Source organism: Schistocerca gregaria, chromosome 1 (assembly GCF_023897955.1).
Source record: "Schistocerca gregaria isolate iqSchGreg1 chromosome 1, iqSchGreg1.2, whole genome shotgun sequence".
NCBI lineage: Eukaryota > Metazoa > Arthropoda > Insecta > Orthoptera > Acrididae > Schistocerca > Schistocerca gregaria.
Genome location: NC_064920.1, coordinates 694,472,349 through 694,490,624, shown reverse-complemented (window position 1 = coordinate 694,490,624; position 18,276 = coordinate 694,472,349). Strand labels below are relative to the sequence as shown.

General features: G+C 41.9%; 1 protein-coding gene across 1 annotated transcript in view; it reads left to right on the top strand.

Moving 5' to 3' along the window:
- LOC126364928 (protein sel-1 homolog 1-like) overlaps positions 1–17,992 on the top strand; it is an 84,953-nt gene extending 66,961 nt beyond the window's left edge. The window contains exons 7-11 of the mRNA XM_050008097.1: positions 7,899–8,047; positions 8,202–8,367; positions 11,525–11,772; positions 16,139–16,261; positions 17,481–17,992. Of these exons, the coding sequence (XP_049864054.1) occupies positions 7,899–8,047; positions 8,202–8,367; positions 11,525–11,772; positions 16,139–16,261; positions 17,481–17,615 (821 nt within the window). The 3' untranslated portion in view covers positions 17,616–17,992. The remainder of the gene's footprint in view (positions 1–7,898; positions 8,048–8,201; positions 8,368–11,524; positions 11,773–16,138; positions 16,262–17,480) is intronic.
- The last annotated feature ends 284 nt before the right edge of the window (positions 17,993–18,276 follow it).

Below are 18,276 nucleotides of genomic sequence, written 5' to 3'. Positions count from 1 at the left end.
GATCAAGTACCACGGTCGTGGAACCCTTGTCAGCCGGAAGAATGATGATGGATCGGTCAGCCTTCAGATCACGGATAGCCTGGGCTTCGGCTGTGGTGATGTTGGGAGTAGGATTAAGGTTTTTCAAGAAAGACTGAGAGGAAAGGCTGGAAGTGAGAAATTCCTGGAAGGTTTGGAGAGAGTGATTTTGAGGAAGAGGAGGTGGGTCCCGCTGTGATGGAGGACGGAACTGTTCCAGGCAGGGTTCAATTTTAATAGTGTCTTGGGGAGTTGGATCATTAGGAGTGGGATCAGGATTATTTTTCTTCATGGCAAAGTGATATTTCCAGCAGAGACTACGAGTGTAGGACAGTAAATCTTTGACAATGGTTGTTTGGTTGAATCTGGGAGTGGGGCTGAAGGTGAGGCCTTTGGATAGGACAGAGGTTTCGGATTGGGAGAGAGGTTTGGAGGAAAGCTTAACTACTGATCTGGGGTGTTGTGATTCCAGATTGTGTTGACTAGAATTTTGAGGTGTTGGGGGGAGTGGAGCTGGAAGTGGGAGATTGAGTAGATGGGAGAGACTGGGTCTGTGTGCAATGAGAGGAGGTTGAGGTTTGTTGGAAAGGTTGTGGAGGGTGAGTGAGTTGCCTTTCCGGAGGTGGGAAACCAGGAGATTGGATAGTTTTTTGAGGTGGAAGGTGGCATGCTGTTCTAATTTGCGGTTGGCCTGTAGGAGGATGCTTTGAATAGCTGGTGTGGATGTGAGAGAGGAAAGATGGAGGACTTTGATTAGGGATAGGAGTTGACGGGTGTGTTCATTGGCTGAGTCGATGTGTAGGTGAAGGATTAGGCTGGTGAAGGCTATGGATTGTGCAGTTTGGAACTGGTATAGGGACTGATGGAAACAAGGATTACAGCCAGAGATGGGAACTTTAAGTGTGAGGCCTTTGGGGGTAATGCCAAATGTCAGACAAGCCTGAGTAAATAAAATATGGGAGCGTAACGCGGCTAGGATGAAGGCATGTTTGCAGAGGGAATGTAAATAAAATTTAATCGGGTCGTTGTACGGGTGTTGTGAGGGTGACATGGTATTAGAAGGTGGAAAGGGTAACATGACGCTAAAGTGAAAATAAAAATATATGGGGAGAGATACAGGTGTGAAAAAAAGTCGAAAAAGTGTTGGTTTGAGATGATCTATGTTGATCCTGTGCTGTACTTAGGTTGGTGAATAACGATGTGTACAAAGGTCAGGTCGTTGTGTTGCCTCCAAAACACGTTAACTCAGGAAAATTAAAAAAAAAAAAAAAAAAAGCTTCGTGTCAGTGTATTCAAAGGACTTTTTATGTGCTGGCAGATTATGAAAATAAGGCTAACAATTGTCTGATGAAGAAATAATAAAGTTTAAACCTGTGGGAAGCTGCTAAAAAATGATCGGTTATGTGGGAAAAAAACCTGAATGGAAATACAATGAAAGTTGTTGGAAATAGCTAAAATGGCTGTTTAATGGGTGAAAGGAACTGAAGCTGTGAAATAGTATTCACGAGGTTACACGAAATGTTTCTAAACTGGGAGCAATGGATTTTATAGCAGTGGTAATGTTGAAAGCGTTAAAAATTTTTTTAGGTTATGGTTTGGAAGTAAATTACGTATTATTGAGTATATATAGGCAGGATAAAATGTGTGGTAGATTACAGAAAAAAGGGAAGATGAATACAAAGTGAAACTACTTGTACAAACAAAAAGAGAAAGTAAGATGACAGAAAAGATTTCGAAATGCAACAGTGACAATAACAAACGTAATTGTTGGGTTCAAATTAATGATATGAATAAAATAGAAAGAAACATTCCACATGGGAAAAATATATTAAAAACAAAGTTTCCATGACTTACCAACCGGGAAAGCGCTGGTAGATAGACAAAAAAAAAGGGGGGGGGGGGGGGGGGGGGAACAGCCATGGGTACCACGATGGACCCCTCGTATGCCAACCTAATTATGGGCCACTTAGAGGAAGCCTTCTTAGTTACCCAGGCCTGCCAACCCAAAGTTTGGTACAGATTTATTGATGACATCTTCATGATCTGGACTCACAGTGAAGAACAACTCCAGAATTTCCTCTCCAACCTCAACTCCTTTTGTTCTCTCAGATTCACCTGGTCCTACTCCAAACCCCTTGCCACTTTTCTTGACGTTGACCTCCATCTGTCCAATGGCCAGCTTCACATCCGTCCACATCAAACCCACAAACAAGAAACACTACCTCCATTATGACAGCTGCCACCCATTCCATATCGAACGGTCCCTTCCCTACAGCCTAGGCCTTCATGGCAAACGAATCTGCTCCAGTCCTGAATCCCTGAACCATTACACCAACAACCTGAAAACAGCTTTCGCATCCCGCAACTACCCTCCCAGCCTGGTACAGAAGCAAATAACCAGAGCCACTTCCTCATCCCCTCAAACCCAGAACCTCTCACAGAAGTACCCCAAAAGTGCCCCACTTGTGACAGGATACTTCCCGGGACTGGATCAGACTCTGAATGTGGCTCTCCAGCAGGGATACAACTTCCTAAAATCCTGCCCCGAAATGAGATCCATCCTCCATGAAATCCTCCCCACTCCACCAAGAGTGTTTTTCCGCCGTCCACCTAACTTTCGTAACCTCTGGGTTCATTCCTATGAAATCCCCAAACCACCTTCCCTACCCTCTGGCTCCTACCCTTGTAACTGCCCCCGATGTAAAATCTGTCCCATGCACCCTCCCACCACCACCTACTCCAGTCCTGTAACCCGGAAGGTATACACGATCAAAGGCAGAGCCACGTGTGAAAGCATCCACGTGATTTACCAACTGACCTGCCTACACTGTGACGCTTTCTATGTAGGAATGACCAGCAACAAAATGTCCATTTGCATGAATGGACACAGGCAGACAGTGTTTGTTGGTAATGAGGGTCACCCTGTAGCTAAACATGCCTTGGTGCACGGCCAGCACATCTTGGCACAGTGTTACACTGTCCGGGTTATCTGGATACTTCACACTAACACCAACCTATCAGAACTCCGGAGATGGAACTTGCCCTTCAATATATCCTCTCTTCCCGTTATCCACCAGGCCTCAACCTCCGCTAATTTCACGTTGCCGCCACTCATACCTCACCTGTCATTCAACAACATCTTTGCCTCTGCACTTCCGCCTTGACTGACGTCTCTGCCCAAACTCTTTGCCTTTAAATATGTCTGCTTGTGTGTGTGTGTGTGTGTGTGTGTGTGTGTGTGTGTGAATAGCTGTCCTTATTTCCCCCTAAGGCAAGTCTTTCCGCTCCCGGGATTGGAATGACTCCTTACCCTCTCCCTTAAAATCCACATCCTTTCGTCTTTCCCTCTCCTTCCCTCTTTCCTGACGAAGCAACCTTAGGTTTCGAAAGCTCGAATTTTATGTGTGTGTTTGTGTGTCTATCAACATACCAACGCTTTTGATTGGTAAGTCACATCATCTTTGTGTGATATATATATATCTACATGACTACTCTGCAATTCACATTTAAGTGCTTGGCAGAGGGTTCATCGAACCACAATCATACTATCTCTCTACTATTCCACTCCCGAACAGCGAGCGGGAAAAACGAACACCTAAACCTTTCTGTTCGAGCTCTGATTTCTCTTATTTTATTTTGATGATCATTCCTACCTATGTTGGTTGGGCTCAACAAAATATTTTCTTATTTGGAAGAGAAAGTTGGTGACTGAAATTTCGTAAAAAGGTCTCGCCGCGACGAAAAACGTCTATGCTGTAATGACTTCCATCCCAACTCGTGTATCATATCTGCCACACTCTCTCCCCTATAACGCGATAATACAAAACGAGCTGCCCTTTTTTGCACCCTTTTGATGTCCTCAGTCAATCCCACCTGGTAAGGATCCCACACCGCGCAGCAATATTCTAACAGAGGACGAACGAGTGTAGTGTAAGCTGTCTCTTTAGTGGACTTGTTGCATCTTCTAAGTGTCCTGCCAATGAAACGTAACCTTTGGCTCGCCTTCCCGACAATATTATCTATGTGGTCCTTCCAACTGAAGTTGTTCGTAATTTTAACACCCAGGTACTTAGTTGAATTGACAGCCTTGAGAATTGTACTATTTATCGAGTAATCGAATTCCAACAGATTTCTTTTGGAACTCATGTGGATCATCTCACACTTTTCGTTATTTAGCGTGAACTGCCACCTGACACACCATACAGCAATCTTTTCTAAATCGCTTTGCAGCTGATACTGGTCTTCGGATGACCTTACTAGACGGTAAATTACAGCATCAGCTGCGAACAGTGTAAGAGAACTGCTCAGATTGTCACCCAGGTCATTTATATAGATCAGGAACAGTAGAGGTCCCAGGACGCTTCCCTGGGGAACACCTGATATCACTTCAGTTTTACTCGATGATTTGCCGTCTATTACTACGAACTGCAACCTTCCTGACAGGAAATCACGAGTCCAGTCGCACAACTGAGATGATACCCCATAGCTCCGCAGCTTGATTAGAAGTCGCTTGTGAGGAACGGTGTCAAAAGCTTTCCGGAAATCTAGAAATACGGAATCAACTTGAGATCCCCTGTCGATAGCGGCCATTACTTCGTGCGAATAAAGAGCTAGCTGCGTTGGACAAGAGCGATGTTTTCTGAAGCCATGCTGATTACGTGTCAATAGATCGTTCCCTTCGAGGTGATTCATAATGTTTGAATACAGTATATGCTCCAAAACCCTACTGCAAACCGACGTCAATGATATAGGTCTGTAGTTAAATGGATTACTCCTACTACCCTTCTTGAACACTGGTGTGACCTGCGCAATTTTCCAATCTGTAGGTACAGATCTATCGGTGAGCGAGCGGTTGTATATGAGTGCTAAGTAGGGAGCTATAGTATCAGCATAATCTGAAAGGAACCTAATCGGTATACAATCTGGACCTGAAGACTTGCCCGTATCAGGCGATTTGAGTTGCTTCGCAACCCCTAAGGTATCTACTTCTAAGAAATTCATGCTAGCAGATGTTCGTGTTTCAAATTCTGGAATATTCCATTTGTCTTCCCTGGTGAAGGAATTTCGGAAAACTGCGTTCAATAACTCCGCTTTAGCGGCATATATATATATATATATATATATATATATATATATATATATGGCAGGCCGCGAAAGGCGTCCCCGGAGCCTGATCAGAAAGCCTCCCCGGTACGTCTGACAAACCGCTTTCAGGCACTGTCTCTGGCTGAGCCAGATGCAGCTGCCTGCCCTGTTTCAGAGGATCATTCTCAGCCTTCAAGGTCCGGGCAGTCGGAGAGGGTGGGCTTACTGGTAGTTGGGAGCTCCAATGTTAGGCGCGTAATGGGGCCCCTTAGGGATACGGCGGCTAAGGAGGGGAAGAAATCCAGTGTGCATTCCGGGAGGAGTCATTCCTGATGTGGAAAGGGTCCTTCCGGATGCCATGAAGAGCACAGGGTGCAGCCAGCTGCAGGTGGTGGCACATGTCGGCACTAATGACGTGTGTCGCTTTGGATCTGAGGAAATTCTCTCTGGATTCCAGCGGCTATCTGATTTGGTGAAGGCTGCCGGTCTTGCTTACGAGATGAAGGCAGAGCTCACCATCTGCAGCATCGTTGACAGAACCGACTGCGGACCTTTGGTGCAGAGCCGGGTGGAGGGTCTGAATCAGAGGCTCAGACGGTTTTGCGACCGTATTGGCTGCAGATTCCTTGACTTGCGCCATAGGGTGGTGGGGTTTCGGGTTCCGCTGAATAGGTCAGGAGTTCACTACACTCAGCTGGCGGCTACACGGGTAGCAGAGGCTGTGTGGCGTGGACTGGGCGGTTTTTTAGGTTAGAAGGCCTCGGGAAAGTGCGGGATGGGCTGCAATGTCAAAGGGTGCTTGGCAAATACAGGACGTGCTTGGATCAAGGAACAGTCGGAATTATAGTTGTAAATTGTTGTAGTTGCGCTGGAAAAGTCCCTGAGCTTCAAGCGCTAATAGAAAGCACAGAAGCTGATATCGTTATAGGTACAGAAAGCTGGCTAAAGCCTGAAATAAGTTCTGCAGAAATTTTTACGAAGTCTCAGATGGTGTTCAGGAAAGATAGATTAGGCAGAATTGGTGGTGGAGTGTTTGTGTCTGTCAGTAGTGGTTTATCTTGTAGTGAAGTCGAAGTAGATACTCCGTGCGAATTGGTGTGGGTGGAGGTTATACTTAACAGCCGAATTAAGTTAATAATTGGCTCCTTCTACCGACCCCCAGACTCCAATGATACAGTTGCGGAACAGTTCAGAGAAAGTTTGAGTCTCGTAACAAATAAATACCCCACTCATACGGTTATAGTTTGTGGGGACTTCAACCTACCCTCGGTATGTTGGGAAAAATATTGTTCAAAACCGGTGGTAGGCAGAAAACGTCTTCCGAGATTGTCCTAAATGCATTCTCCGAAAATTATTTCGAGCAGTTAGTCCACGAACCCACGCGAATTGTAAATGGTTGCTAAAACACACTTGACCTCTTGGCCACAAACAATCCAGAGCTGATAGAGAGCATCATGACTGATACAGGGATTAGTGATCACAAGGTCATTGTAGCTAGGCTCAATACCATTTCTTCCAAATTCATCAGAAACAAAGGCAAAATAATTTTATTTAAAAAAGCGGATAAAGTGCCACTAGAAGCCTTCCTAAAAGACAATGTCGATTCCTTCCGAACTGACTATGCGAATGTAGACGACATGTGGCTCAAATTCAAAGATATAGTAGCAACAGCAATTGAGATAGTCATACCTCATAAATTGGTAAGAAATGGAACGGATCCCCCGTGGTACACAAAAAAGGTCCGAACGCTGTTGGTAGAAAATCCGAAGAAATTCTGGTCGTATGTAAAGTACACAAGCGGCAAGACGCAGTCAATACCTTCGCTGCGCAGTGCCGATGGTACTGTTATCGAAATATGTCTGCTTGTGTCTGTGTATGTGCGGATGGATATGTGTGTGTGTGCGAGTGTACATCTGTCCTTTTTTTCCCCTAAGGGAAGTCTTTCCGCTCCCGGGATTGGAATGACTCCTTACCCTCTCCCTTAAAACCCACATCCTTTCATCTTTCCCTCTCTTTCCTGAAGAAGCAACCATCGGTTGCGAAAGCTAGTAATTCTGTGTGTGTGTTTGTGTGTTTTGTTCATGTGCCTGTCTGCCGGCGCTTTCCCGCTTGGTAAGTCTTGGAATCTTTGTTTTTAATATATATATTTTAAGAACAAAGTTTCCAAGACTTACCATGCGGGAAAGCGCCGGTAGATAGGCACAATAAATAAAACACTCAAACACACACACAGAATTTCTAGCTTTCGCAACCAACGGTTGTTTCTTCAGGAAAGAGAGAAGGAGAGGGAAAGAAGAAAGGATGTGGGTTTTAAGGCAGAGGGTAAGGAGTCATTCCAATCCCGGGAGCGGAAAGACTTACCTTAGGGGGGGAAAAAAAGGACAGGTGTACACTCGCGCGCACACACACACACACACACACACACACACACACACACACACACACACACACACACATCCATCCGCACATACACAGACACAAGCAGACATTTGCCTTTACAAAAAGGAGAAACAAGTGAATAGTGACTTTTATATGAGGAAATTTTTGAGTTCATATACAGTACGTCTGAAGTTACTGGGCTGTTGGTGGTTTTACACTCAAACAGATGTGTTACAAAAATATTCTTCAGAAAATTAAAGTTAGAAATTATTGTCTGATAGACACAAGCCACACTTACTTATGTGACCATATTTGGCACTAGTTTTTTAAGTGCAAATTAATAGTTACCCTTACTCATGTAGTAACATTACAATAGTTTGATATAACTTATATAATTTTTATTAATCTTATCACAGGAGGCCTAGGAGTGCGTCGTGATTACAAGTTGGCGAATAAATACTTCAGTCTTGCATCACAGTCTGGTCACATTCTTGCGTTCTACAATCTGGCACAGATGCATGCGACGGGAACCGGTTTAATGCGGTCATGTCCAACAGCTGTTGAGGTGAGATGTTAAAATGTTGAGTTTTATTCCATACTGAAACTGCGTAACTGTAGTCTCTGATTTTAAATTGGGTGTTGATAAATTTAGTTAGTGAAATCTCAGATGTTTCCAAATGAATAGTTATATCTATTTGTCTATTGTATTTTTATTTTAGCTTTTCAAAAATGTCGCAGAAAGGGGAAAGTGGGGTGAGAAATTAATGGAAGCACACAATCACTACCGAGAAGGTAGATATGATGAGGCATTTGTTACATATGCATTACTGGCAGAACTTGGTTATGAAGTTGCACAAAGTAATGCGGCCTTCTTATTGGACAGAGGTGAGTCCCTTTAATTCATAAAGTGTATAGTGCTAAAGATGAAATGGCAGTGAGTCGCCTCTTTCTCAGAATTGTCTTGATCAAAAAAGTTTCAAAGTCTGGTTCGAAAAAAAATTGTGCTGGAAATATTTTATGAATGAGAATTAGATTTGCAATATCAAATTATTAAGTAACTTCTACAATGAGTTTACAGCTTCGGTTATATTCCACCAAGAGCATGAAAATTAAGAATTAAACGATATATTAGCCCATTTTTCATGCTGCTTTGAAAGAGATTTCTTTGTCACATAACTGGAATGCACTGGAACCATTATCAAAATAAAGATGATGATTTTATTTTACCAGGACAGCACTGGTTCTCTAACAAAGAACAAGTGAATGAAAGAGCTAGTGTAAGAAAATTAAGAAATTAATAATAGTAATGTGAAGACACAAGATAATAACAATAGCTTGAAGTTCATTTGTTAAATAAATGTTGTGTTCAAAATTAAAGATCCCGTTAGCTTTAAACATGGGATCTATAATCAATGTATATTGCAAGTTAGACAACTTAGTTGAACATAACAACCAAACATTATGATTTTCGCAATGTGTACTACAAAGATGCATGTTAGGAAGAACGTCAAGGGGCAGAAAGACAGGAAAAAAGAAGAGATACAGAAGTTGGATGATAGCAATAGTTATGAAATCCAAATGGGTGGGTTATGAACCATTGAAATATGTAGAAGATGGATTAATATAATTATAATCAGGACGTTCTTGATTGTCTGAAGTTATAAAACAAAAAACTTGGAGAAAACTAGCACAGTTTCTGTGGAAAGGAGCTAGGTCAGTTTCTTTTCCTATTCTCCCTGAACCTGAGCTTGTGCCGTCGCTCTTTATGACTTCATTGTCAACAATACATTAAACCCTACTCATCCCATTTCCATATTGTCTGATCAAAAAAGATAGATTTCCTTTGCTGTTATTAGGGTACAAGATGCTGTCTCCTCATTGGAGAGTTTCAGCTTATGATACTAAATAGCCCTACATCAAAGATTGTGTGTAAAAACAAAACTGGTGCATTCTGTACATTTATGATATGTCTTCATAAAAAGTCTGTTAAAAAAAATTCAAAACTTAGTCCACAAATTTTTTTCTGCTCTTACCTTCTACTTGTAGTGCATGGTACCCTTCAAAATACTCTCCGCCACAATTGATATGCCGCTCTCAATGCTGTTTCCACTTCTGGAAGCAGCCTTGGTACCCTTCTTGCTGGATCACGCAAGATGTTGCCTGTGAATTTTCTTTTATCCCATCTATCATTGCAAATCTTTGTCCTTTCAACAGGGTTTTCAATTTTGGAAAAAAAAAGTTTGCAGGGGCCTGGTCTGGAGAGTACAAAGGATGAGACAGCACAGTGATTTTGCACAGTAGTTATGCACCAACTGGGATGAATGTGCAGGTGTGTAATTGTTATGTGAGAGCCATGAAATTTCTCACCACATTTCAAACAGTTTCATTCTCACACTTTCTTGCAGGCATCACAACACGTCCCTGTACTATCACTGATTAACAGTTCGTGCCTGTGGCACGAATTCATGATGAACTAACCATTCAAAATCAAAGAAAACTATCAGCATGGCTTTGACATTTGACCTGACCCGATGTGCTTTTTTTGATCTTGGAGAACCTTTCCCGACCCATTGTGAAGATTGAATCTTGGTGTCAACATCATCACCATAGATCCAAGTCGCATCACCAGTTATGATTCTCATAAGGAATAGCTTGTTCTCATTTGCTTGATCCAAAAGCTCTTCACTGATTGCGAGGTGAAGGTCTTGGTGGTAACATGATGCATTCCAATATGCTGTTGCAGAATTTCATGACTTGATCTAATTGAAATATTGCATTCTTCTGCAATATCTCGGACAGTCAGTCTTTGATTGGCATGCACAATTTCATTGATGTTCCTGCCATGAGGGTTGTCAGCAGATGTCGAAGGGCGTCCTGTACGAGAGTCATCTTTAACTTCCATCTGGCTATTTTTAAACCATGTGAACCATTAATAACACTGAGTACGGCTTAAGCACTCATCACCATAGGCTTCCTGCATCATTTGGTGTTTCCCTGTAAAGGTTTTCTCGAGTTCCATGCAAAATTTAAAGCAGACAAATTGCTCCTTTAACTCTTGCCATCTCATAATTTGCAAACAGTGAGACACAATGTTCTACTCAATACAGCTCTGAGCAGTAACTAACAGACATACAATGATGAAAGCTGTGGCAGTTACACATAAACACAGGTGTGTGCAGGAATGCCAACTGCACCATTGGCATGAAATTATGCATTTTGTGGAATTTTTTTTGAACAGACTTTGTATAGGGTACCTGACAGTAGAAGGTGTGTCCTGTTGCTCCGTTGTAAGAGCATATGACTCTAGTATAAGTGTAACAAGAAATTATTAGAAAGCTTAGGTGATGGACAAGCGTGACGGCCCTTACATTGACAAAGCCGTATGCTATCCGCTTTTGTGTATCGCAAAACTATATTATTATTTGTAAAGTATGATGCTCTAAAGCCAAAGGAACTGTTAACAGTTATTATTATTATTATTATTATTATTATTATTATTATTTTGAAGAAAACTTAAAATATTTTTTGCAGCAGGATCATTTTGGACATTAGCATTCAGAGTGATGCGCTGCTGCAAATCTTAAGTCTTGAAAAATAACTTATTTGAGGAATTGATGAAGATGAATCACGTTTTCATCTTCTAAGAACTGCATGAAACTTGCAATCAGGCTCAAAGAAATTATTTTGTTAGGTTTAATTGTTCTGTTGCAGACTCATGCTTGTGGAGCAGCACATGATATTGCAATTTTTTCTGCAGGATCTTTTGTTGTAATCTCTCATGTTGTCAAAATTTTGCTTCCACAATATACAAAATATTATTACCTCTTCTTTGGTACTTACACAAAAGAAAAGGTGGATAAACTAGGAAATATATTATATCCTACAGAAAGTGAGCACTGTTAAAACACTTGCACAGCAAACATTTATATGGTAGAGTTGAGATAAAAAATGTTAGTTGCATGAATAAAAATGCTTTATTGTTTCTGAATCAAAATTTTTGTGGCTATTGTTATAGTGATACGTATATTTTTTCATATTACAGGAGATGTTTCAATGTTCGTAGAGCCAGAAACATATGTACGTGCTCTAATGTATTGGGGTCGTGCAGCAGCACAAGGTTACTCAGCGGCCCAAGTAAAATTGGGGGACTATTATTATTATGGATTGGGAACACCTGTTGATTATGAAATGGCAGCCTCACATTACCAAATTGCTTCAGACCAACAACACAATGCTCAGGCGATGTTCAATTTGGGATACATGCATGAGCAAGGCCTTGGAATGCGACAAGTAAGTATTAATCTTTTTATGTCTGAACATTACCTTCACCATTTTCATTTTGCTAGAAGGCATCATACATGCTTGCTCATTCCAATCTGGTATATGGTTTTACTGTTAGTGTGGAGCAACAGTTAAATATGAACAGAACTATTAAATCTTTTCAGTATGTATCAGATGATACTTTGGTAGGAGAAGAAAGTATCTTTTATAAGTTTGTTTTACGTTTGCAGAATGACAAGAGAGGGAGTTACATGTATCTTTGCTCTAAGTAATCTTATTTTTCCGATTTCTGTTCTAAATGGTATCTAGACACTTCATCACCTCATCCCCTTCCCCCTTCTCATAATCTGAACTAGTGTTCAGCATAAAATCAATATAGCAATTTTAACCCCCCTCCCCTCCTGTCAACACAGTGTGTCGTCCCCCCCCTCCCCCCCCCCCCCCCCCTCCCCGGTAGCTGTGTGGTCAGTGTGACAGAATGTCAATCCTAAGGGCCCGGGTTCGATTCCCGGCTGGGTCAGAGATTTTCTCCGCTCAGGGACTGAGCGTTGTGTTGTCCTAATCATCATGATTTCATCCCCATTGACACGCAAGTTGCCGAAGTGGCGTCAAATCGAAAGACTTGCACCGGGCGAATGGTCTATCTGACGGGAGGCCCTAGTCACACGACCTTTTTTTAACACACTGTGTCAGTAAGATGCTTCCATAACAGATAATTATATACACTGCTCAGAAAGTTATGCAATTCAATGATGACTTACATAGCTAGCATTTTTTTTCTTTCTCTCTTTTTTTTTTTTTAATATTGGGAACATCTTTCTCTGTTGTCCTGTACATAAGATATCTTAACACACAGCCACCTTTATAATGGACATAAAAGTAAGCTTGCATTCCCAGTACAATGTGTTGTCTCCAGTTTGTGAATGGAGCATGTATTGTCACTTCATTGCACATGGGAAGTTGTTTGCCGAATTGCCACACAGAGCAGTGACGTTGTGTGAGCATATAGCCGTTATTGTGAGTTTCAAAACATTGAAAGTTGCCTTGTAGCAGTTGCCTGTAGTCAATGACACTAGCTAACAACTGTTGCCTGAAAATTGTGGCTCATATGTGTCCTTGGGAGAAGGCAGCAGAGAGGGTTATATTGATCCACACAGTGTGCAACTATCTCCACATGATTAATTTGATCCATAGGTGATCATTACAAACAACACTACAAACCCCAAAATACTGCAGTGTGTGAAAAATATGGGCTAGGGAACACTCAGAATGGAACCTTGCATCAATGCCATTAGGTTCTCTTCACCGACAAGTGCAGGTTTTGTCTGATGCTTGATAATAATTACAGAAGAGTGTGGAGGTACCACTGTATGTCATGAGCATGTACTCCATAGATAATGCAGGTACATGGGTCAGTCGTATTGTGGTCTGCTGTCATGTATGGATGTAGAACATCTCTTATCACTATCAAGAATAATTTTGAGCATTGTACAAGAAGCAGGATCAGTTAAATGGAATGGCCTGCAATCTCTTCTGCCTGAATCCGATCACTTGTGCCAGTCAAAACTTGTAAGGCATCACTGTAGGAACCCTCCTCCCACATTATATAACATGAGCAGGGTCACCATCTAAGGAAGGGACATGTTTGAAAAGCAACATATCTACCTTCTTGATGGTAACATGCTAAGGAGGATTTCAGAATGTAACAGTGCAAAGGGTGGAGTAACAAGGTGTTGAATGTTGTTCATCAATAGTTTTTGATTCTACAGATGTGCACTTTTGAACAAGCAGCCATTATTTTGGAATCTCCAGGTTGGAATATCAAAAATATTACTAAAACAATAGATTGCTACTCACTGAAAAGGTGACCAGTTGAGTTGCAGATAGGCACAACAAACACTTTTGGGTAAAGCCTTCTTTAGGAAAGAAAACACGCACACATTCACACAAGCAAGCACACCTCACTGGCACCTCCAGCCAGGCCGTGACTGTCATGTGGATAGCAATCTGGAGTGGGGTGGGGAAGAGAGAGGGATAGCAGGATATGAGAGGTGAGGGAGAGAAGAGTGCTGCCTGGTGGGATGTGCAGGGACCAGAGTGCAAGGCACAGTAATGGGAGATGGTGGCAAAAGAAAGAAAGGGGAAGTGGAAAAGGAGAGAAGCAGGGAAGGGGAAGGTACAGGTGATTACAGAATGTTAAAAGGAAAGGGGTGATAGGATGAGGGGGCAGAAACTGTTAGGTGGAGGGTAGAGAGAGAGAGAGAGAGAGAGAGAGAGAGAGAGAGGCTTACAGTAGGTTGAGGTTGGGATAATTTTGGGAGATGAGAATGGGTTGCAGGATAACTGCCATCTGCACAGTTCAGAAAAGCTGGTGGTGAAAGAGAGGATCCAGAAGGCCTGGGTTGTGAGGCAGCCATTGAAAGTCTTACCAAAGCCTCCACAGGCAGGCACTATCCCCCAGACCTAGTCCGCAGACAGATTTCCCATACCATTTCCCCAAACACCCCCAATTTTCCCACCACCTCCAAGAACCAGCTACAAAAAGAGTGCCCTCTTCATCACTCAATACCTCCCTGAACTGTAACAACTGAACCACATCCTTTGTCAGGGTTTTATTATCCATCATCCTGCCTTGAAGTTAGGGATTCCTACCGAAGACCCAGGTCAAGAATCTGCTCAATCCATCCTCCCAGTTTACCCTATTCCAGCCCTGTCACATGCATGTCACCATCAAAGACCAGGCCATCTGTGAAAGCAACCAAGCTGCATACTAGCTCTGAAGCAACCATTGCACCACTTATTACATTGGTATGACTACCAACCAGCTGTCCACTACAATGAAAGTCTACCACCAAACTGTGTCCTAGAGCAGAATAGATCAGCCTGTGACACAACATGCAACTGAACATACGCTAGATTTCAGTGGCTGCTTCACAACCCACGCCATCTCGATCCTCTCCCCTCTCCCCCTCCAGCAGCTTTTCTGACCTGTGCACATGGGAATTATCTTTAAAACACAGTCTCTGCTCCTGAAATTATCCTTGCCTCAACACACAGTCCCCACATCCACCACATAACATTTTGTGTCCTATCACCTCTTCTGTTTTCACAGTCCCTCGCCCTCAATGTGTACTGCCCTCTGCCAATGCATCCATCCAACCTCCCCCCCCCCCCCCCCCCCCCCAGCCCCGCCCCCTTCCTGCCGGCCGCAGTGGTCTCGCGGTTCTAGGCGCGCAGTCCAGAACCGCGCGACTCCTACGGTCGCAGGTTCGAATCCTGCCTCGGGCATGGATGTGTGTGATGTCCTTAGGTTAGTTAGGTTTAAGTAGTTCTAAGTTCTAGGGGACTGATGACCACAGCAGTTGAGTCCCATAGTGCTCAGAGCCATTTGAACCATTCCCCTCCCCCCCCCCCCCCCACCCACCCTTCCCTGTCTTATCCATTTCTGCTCACCTTTCTTTCCCCTCACACCCCACCTCTCGACACTGTGCCTGTCAATCTGTAGTATCTGTGTGCCTCAACAGGCCACTCCTACCCCCCCCCCCCCCCTCCACCTATACCCTGCTCTATCCCTCGCCCTTCCCCACCTTGCTCCAGATTGCTATTCATGTGACAGTCGCATTCTGGTTGGAGGTGCCTGTGGTAGCGGTTTTGTGTGTGTGTGTGTGTGTGTGTGTGTGTGTGTGTTTGTGTGTGTTTTTTCTTTGCTGAAGAAGAGTTTAGTCAAAAGCTCTGTGTGTGTGTGTGTGTGTGTGTGTGTGTGTGTGTGTGTGTGTGTGTGTGTGTCTTCTTTGCTGAAGAAGAGTTTGGTCAAAAGCTTCAATCTATAACAGTCTTTGTTGTGCCTATCAGCAACTTGACTGGTCATGTTTATGATGAGTAACAATCTATACTTTCCCTAATATTGTTGCCATTGTATTTTTATTTCACAGTAAAGTTCCTGTTTTGCCTTTGTGTTCCATAGCTTCTAAGTACCTGAAAAAGGAAGACATGAGTGCCAGAAAGCTGAAATATGACTTTGCTTTATCAATGACTAGTTTAGATAGCATTCAGTCATGCTGGGAAACTGTGGTGTGCCACTGTCATGTGCTATGGATCATTAAACACAGGCAGTATTTTTTGTATCTCTCTCTGTAATGAGTATAGGTTCAGCTAAAAAAAAAAAAAATCCAATTTTATGCTGCTGTATTTTCATGAAACCTTAAAAATAATACTGATTTACAGTTGTATAGGATGTTTCTCATATATTTATAGAAAATATTTGTTTCTTAACGTCAAGATTGGTGGTTTATTTAGATACACTGTGTCTTAATTAGTGGTATGTTACTTCCTTTTAGACTTGTTTCGCTAATTATCCAATTCTATTTTTTCATAGGACATACACTTGGCCAAACGCTGCTACGATATGGCTGCAGAAACAAGTGCTGATGCTAAAGTTCCTGTGACACTGGCTTTAATGAAGCTTTCTATTCTCTTTGGTCTAAAATATATACGAGAGGTAAATTCTTATTAGTAATGAGCCTATGAAAATTATCAGATAGTTAATTGTTTTGTCTCTGATCAGGAAACACCATATTAAGTTGTTAATTAGTTAAGAGTGACTGTGCATGTGGTCTTGCATTTTAGATAGTCTTAGAAGTTAGATTTTTCTATCTTAAACGAGCATAAACACTGCTTAGAGTTTCATGGTCAGCACAGGTGCAGTTTCAACACACATTGTATCTTCTTTATGTATGAAGAGTTTCATTAGAGCAGTGTAAATTAGTCTTATCTTGTATATTGAAACATTAATTTGTTGATAAATGTGAACTAACTTTTGTCCACACGTCAAAGATAAGAGTTAATGGAGCAAAAAGACTGTGTATCTGGCAATGGAAGATACACAAAAGAAGTTGCCATATCAAGTCAGAATTGTAAAACAACAAAAACAAAGAACTCTGTGTAGAAATGCATTGTACGGTGTTGTCGTTGCTAACTTTGCGATATGTTATCCTTACTGAGAAGTAGTCAAAAATCTTACACACACATAAACTGATTGAAAAATACTCCAGTATTCAGTTAGAAGGAGCATAAGGTGCATTAACACGTGTTGAATTTTATGACAATTTGTGGCCACAGTACTTTGCTGCCATGTGGCTGCAGTAAATTGCAATATCTTCTTATGGCCTGGCATGTATTACTGATGGAGCATGCTATTATGGTGCTACTCTGACTTGAGTAAACACTTGTTGTCTGGAAGTGTAATTCTGCAATTGTTGATGGGCAATAGTGGCTGGTCCATATTGTCAGCAGCATGCAATTTCAATGGCCTTTGTAAATTTACCTTCAGAAACTCGATAGTCTGAATTCAGGATTTTACTTCTGAAGTCTGGTAACATCAACTTCAAACTGTGGGCCATGGGAAAAGTCAAGAGGTAACATAGAATACTGAATGCTGTTTTAGGAATGAATACGTGGGCAGATGCTAGTTGTTAGTTCAGGTCATACTGACAGACAGTTAAACAGGAGATGAGATGAATGCTATCCAAAATCTCTCTCTCTCTCTCTCTCTCTCTCTCTCTCTCTCTCTCTCTCTCTCTCTCTCTCTCTCCCCTCCCCCTCCCCCTCCCCCTCCCCCTCCCCCCTCCCTCCCTCGGTTTTGCGCTATTGTCGACAATTTTTTTCTCCGCATTATTTAATATGTAGTAATAATCATGAATTTTATTTTATATTTACAGCACCACTGGCAGGACTGGTTTCTGCTTCTCAACTTGGACCAAATATTTGGTTCCAACTGGGACTTGTACCTGATAACGACTCTGGTTGGCCTTCTGGGCATTGTTGTTTACTTTCGAAGACCACAGCTACAGTAATGTGTGCCAGTCAGAAAATTTTTAAACCATTTTAATTTCCATGAAACTATTTATCAGTGTGCTGTATGTAGTAAGGGGTGTTGATGCAAAAATGTTGCTGTACCTGCATAACTGAAGCTGACTGGTGTGATGTGATAAATTGTCAACTGTAAAAATTGATTGAATGTGCAAAAATAGGTTTCAACAGTTTGTGATTGTGATGAATAGACTAAAATACAAGATTTCATAAATTTTATATTTTTCACTCATTTATTGGTGAATTTCAGTCTTACATGCCAAATTACTGTTTATTTTTTTCTGTATAAAGACTGTGTTTGGAATCAGTTTCATTGCCAATAAATGATGTACACATTACTAATAAACTCAGGTCTCCAAGACTTGTGGTGCAATTCATAATAGATTGTATTGGAAGTTTTCCCTTAGTAGTTCCTGTTATACATAAGTACTGCAATCTATATGTACCCACAATATACCCATACTCCATAATTCCCACACATCCAAATTTTTTTACGAAGTTTTTACTTCCTCTTATGCAGTGTCATATACTCTCTTGAATGTAGCCTTCTTGTGTATTATCAGTAGTCTTCTTATAGACTAAACATCCATTTTTATCACAAGTCTAACAGCTGTTGAAGCGACATCATTTGAGTGGATTGCCAAT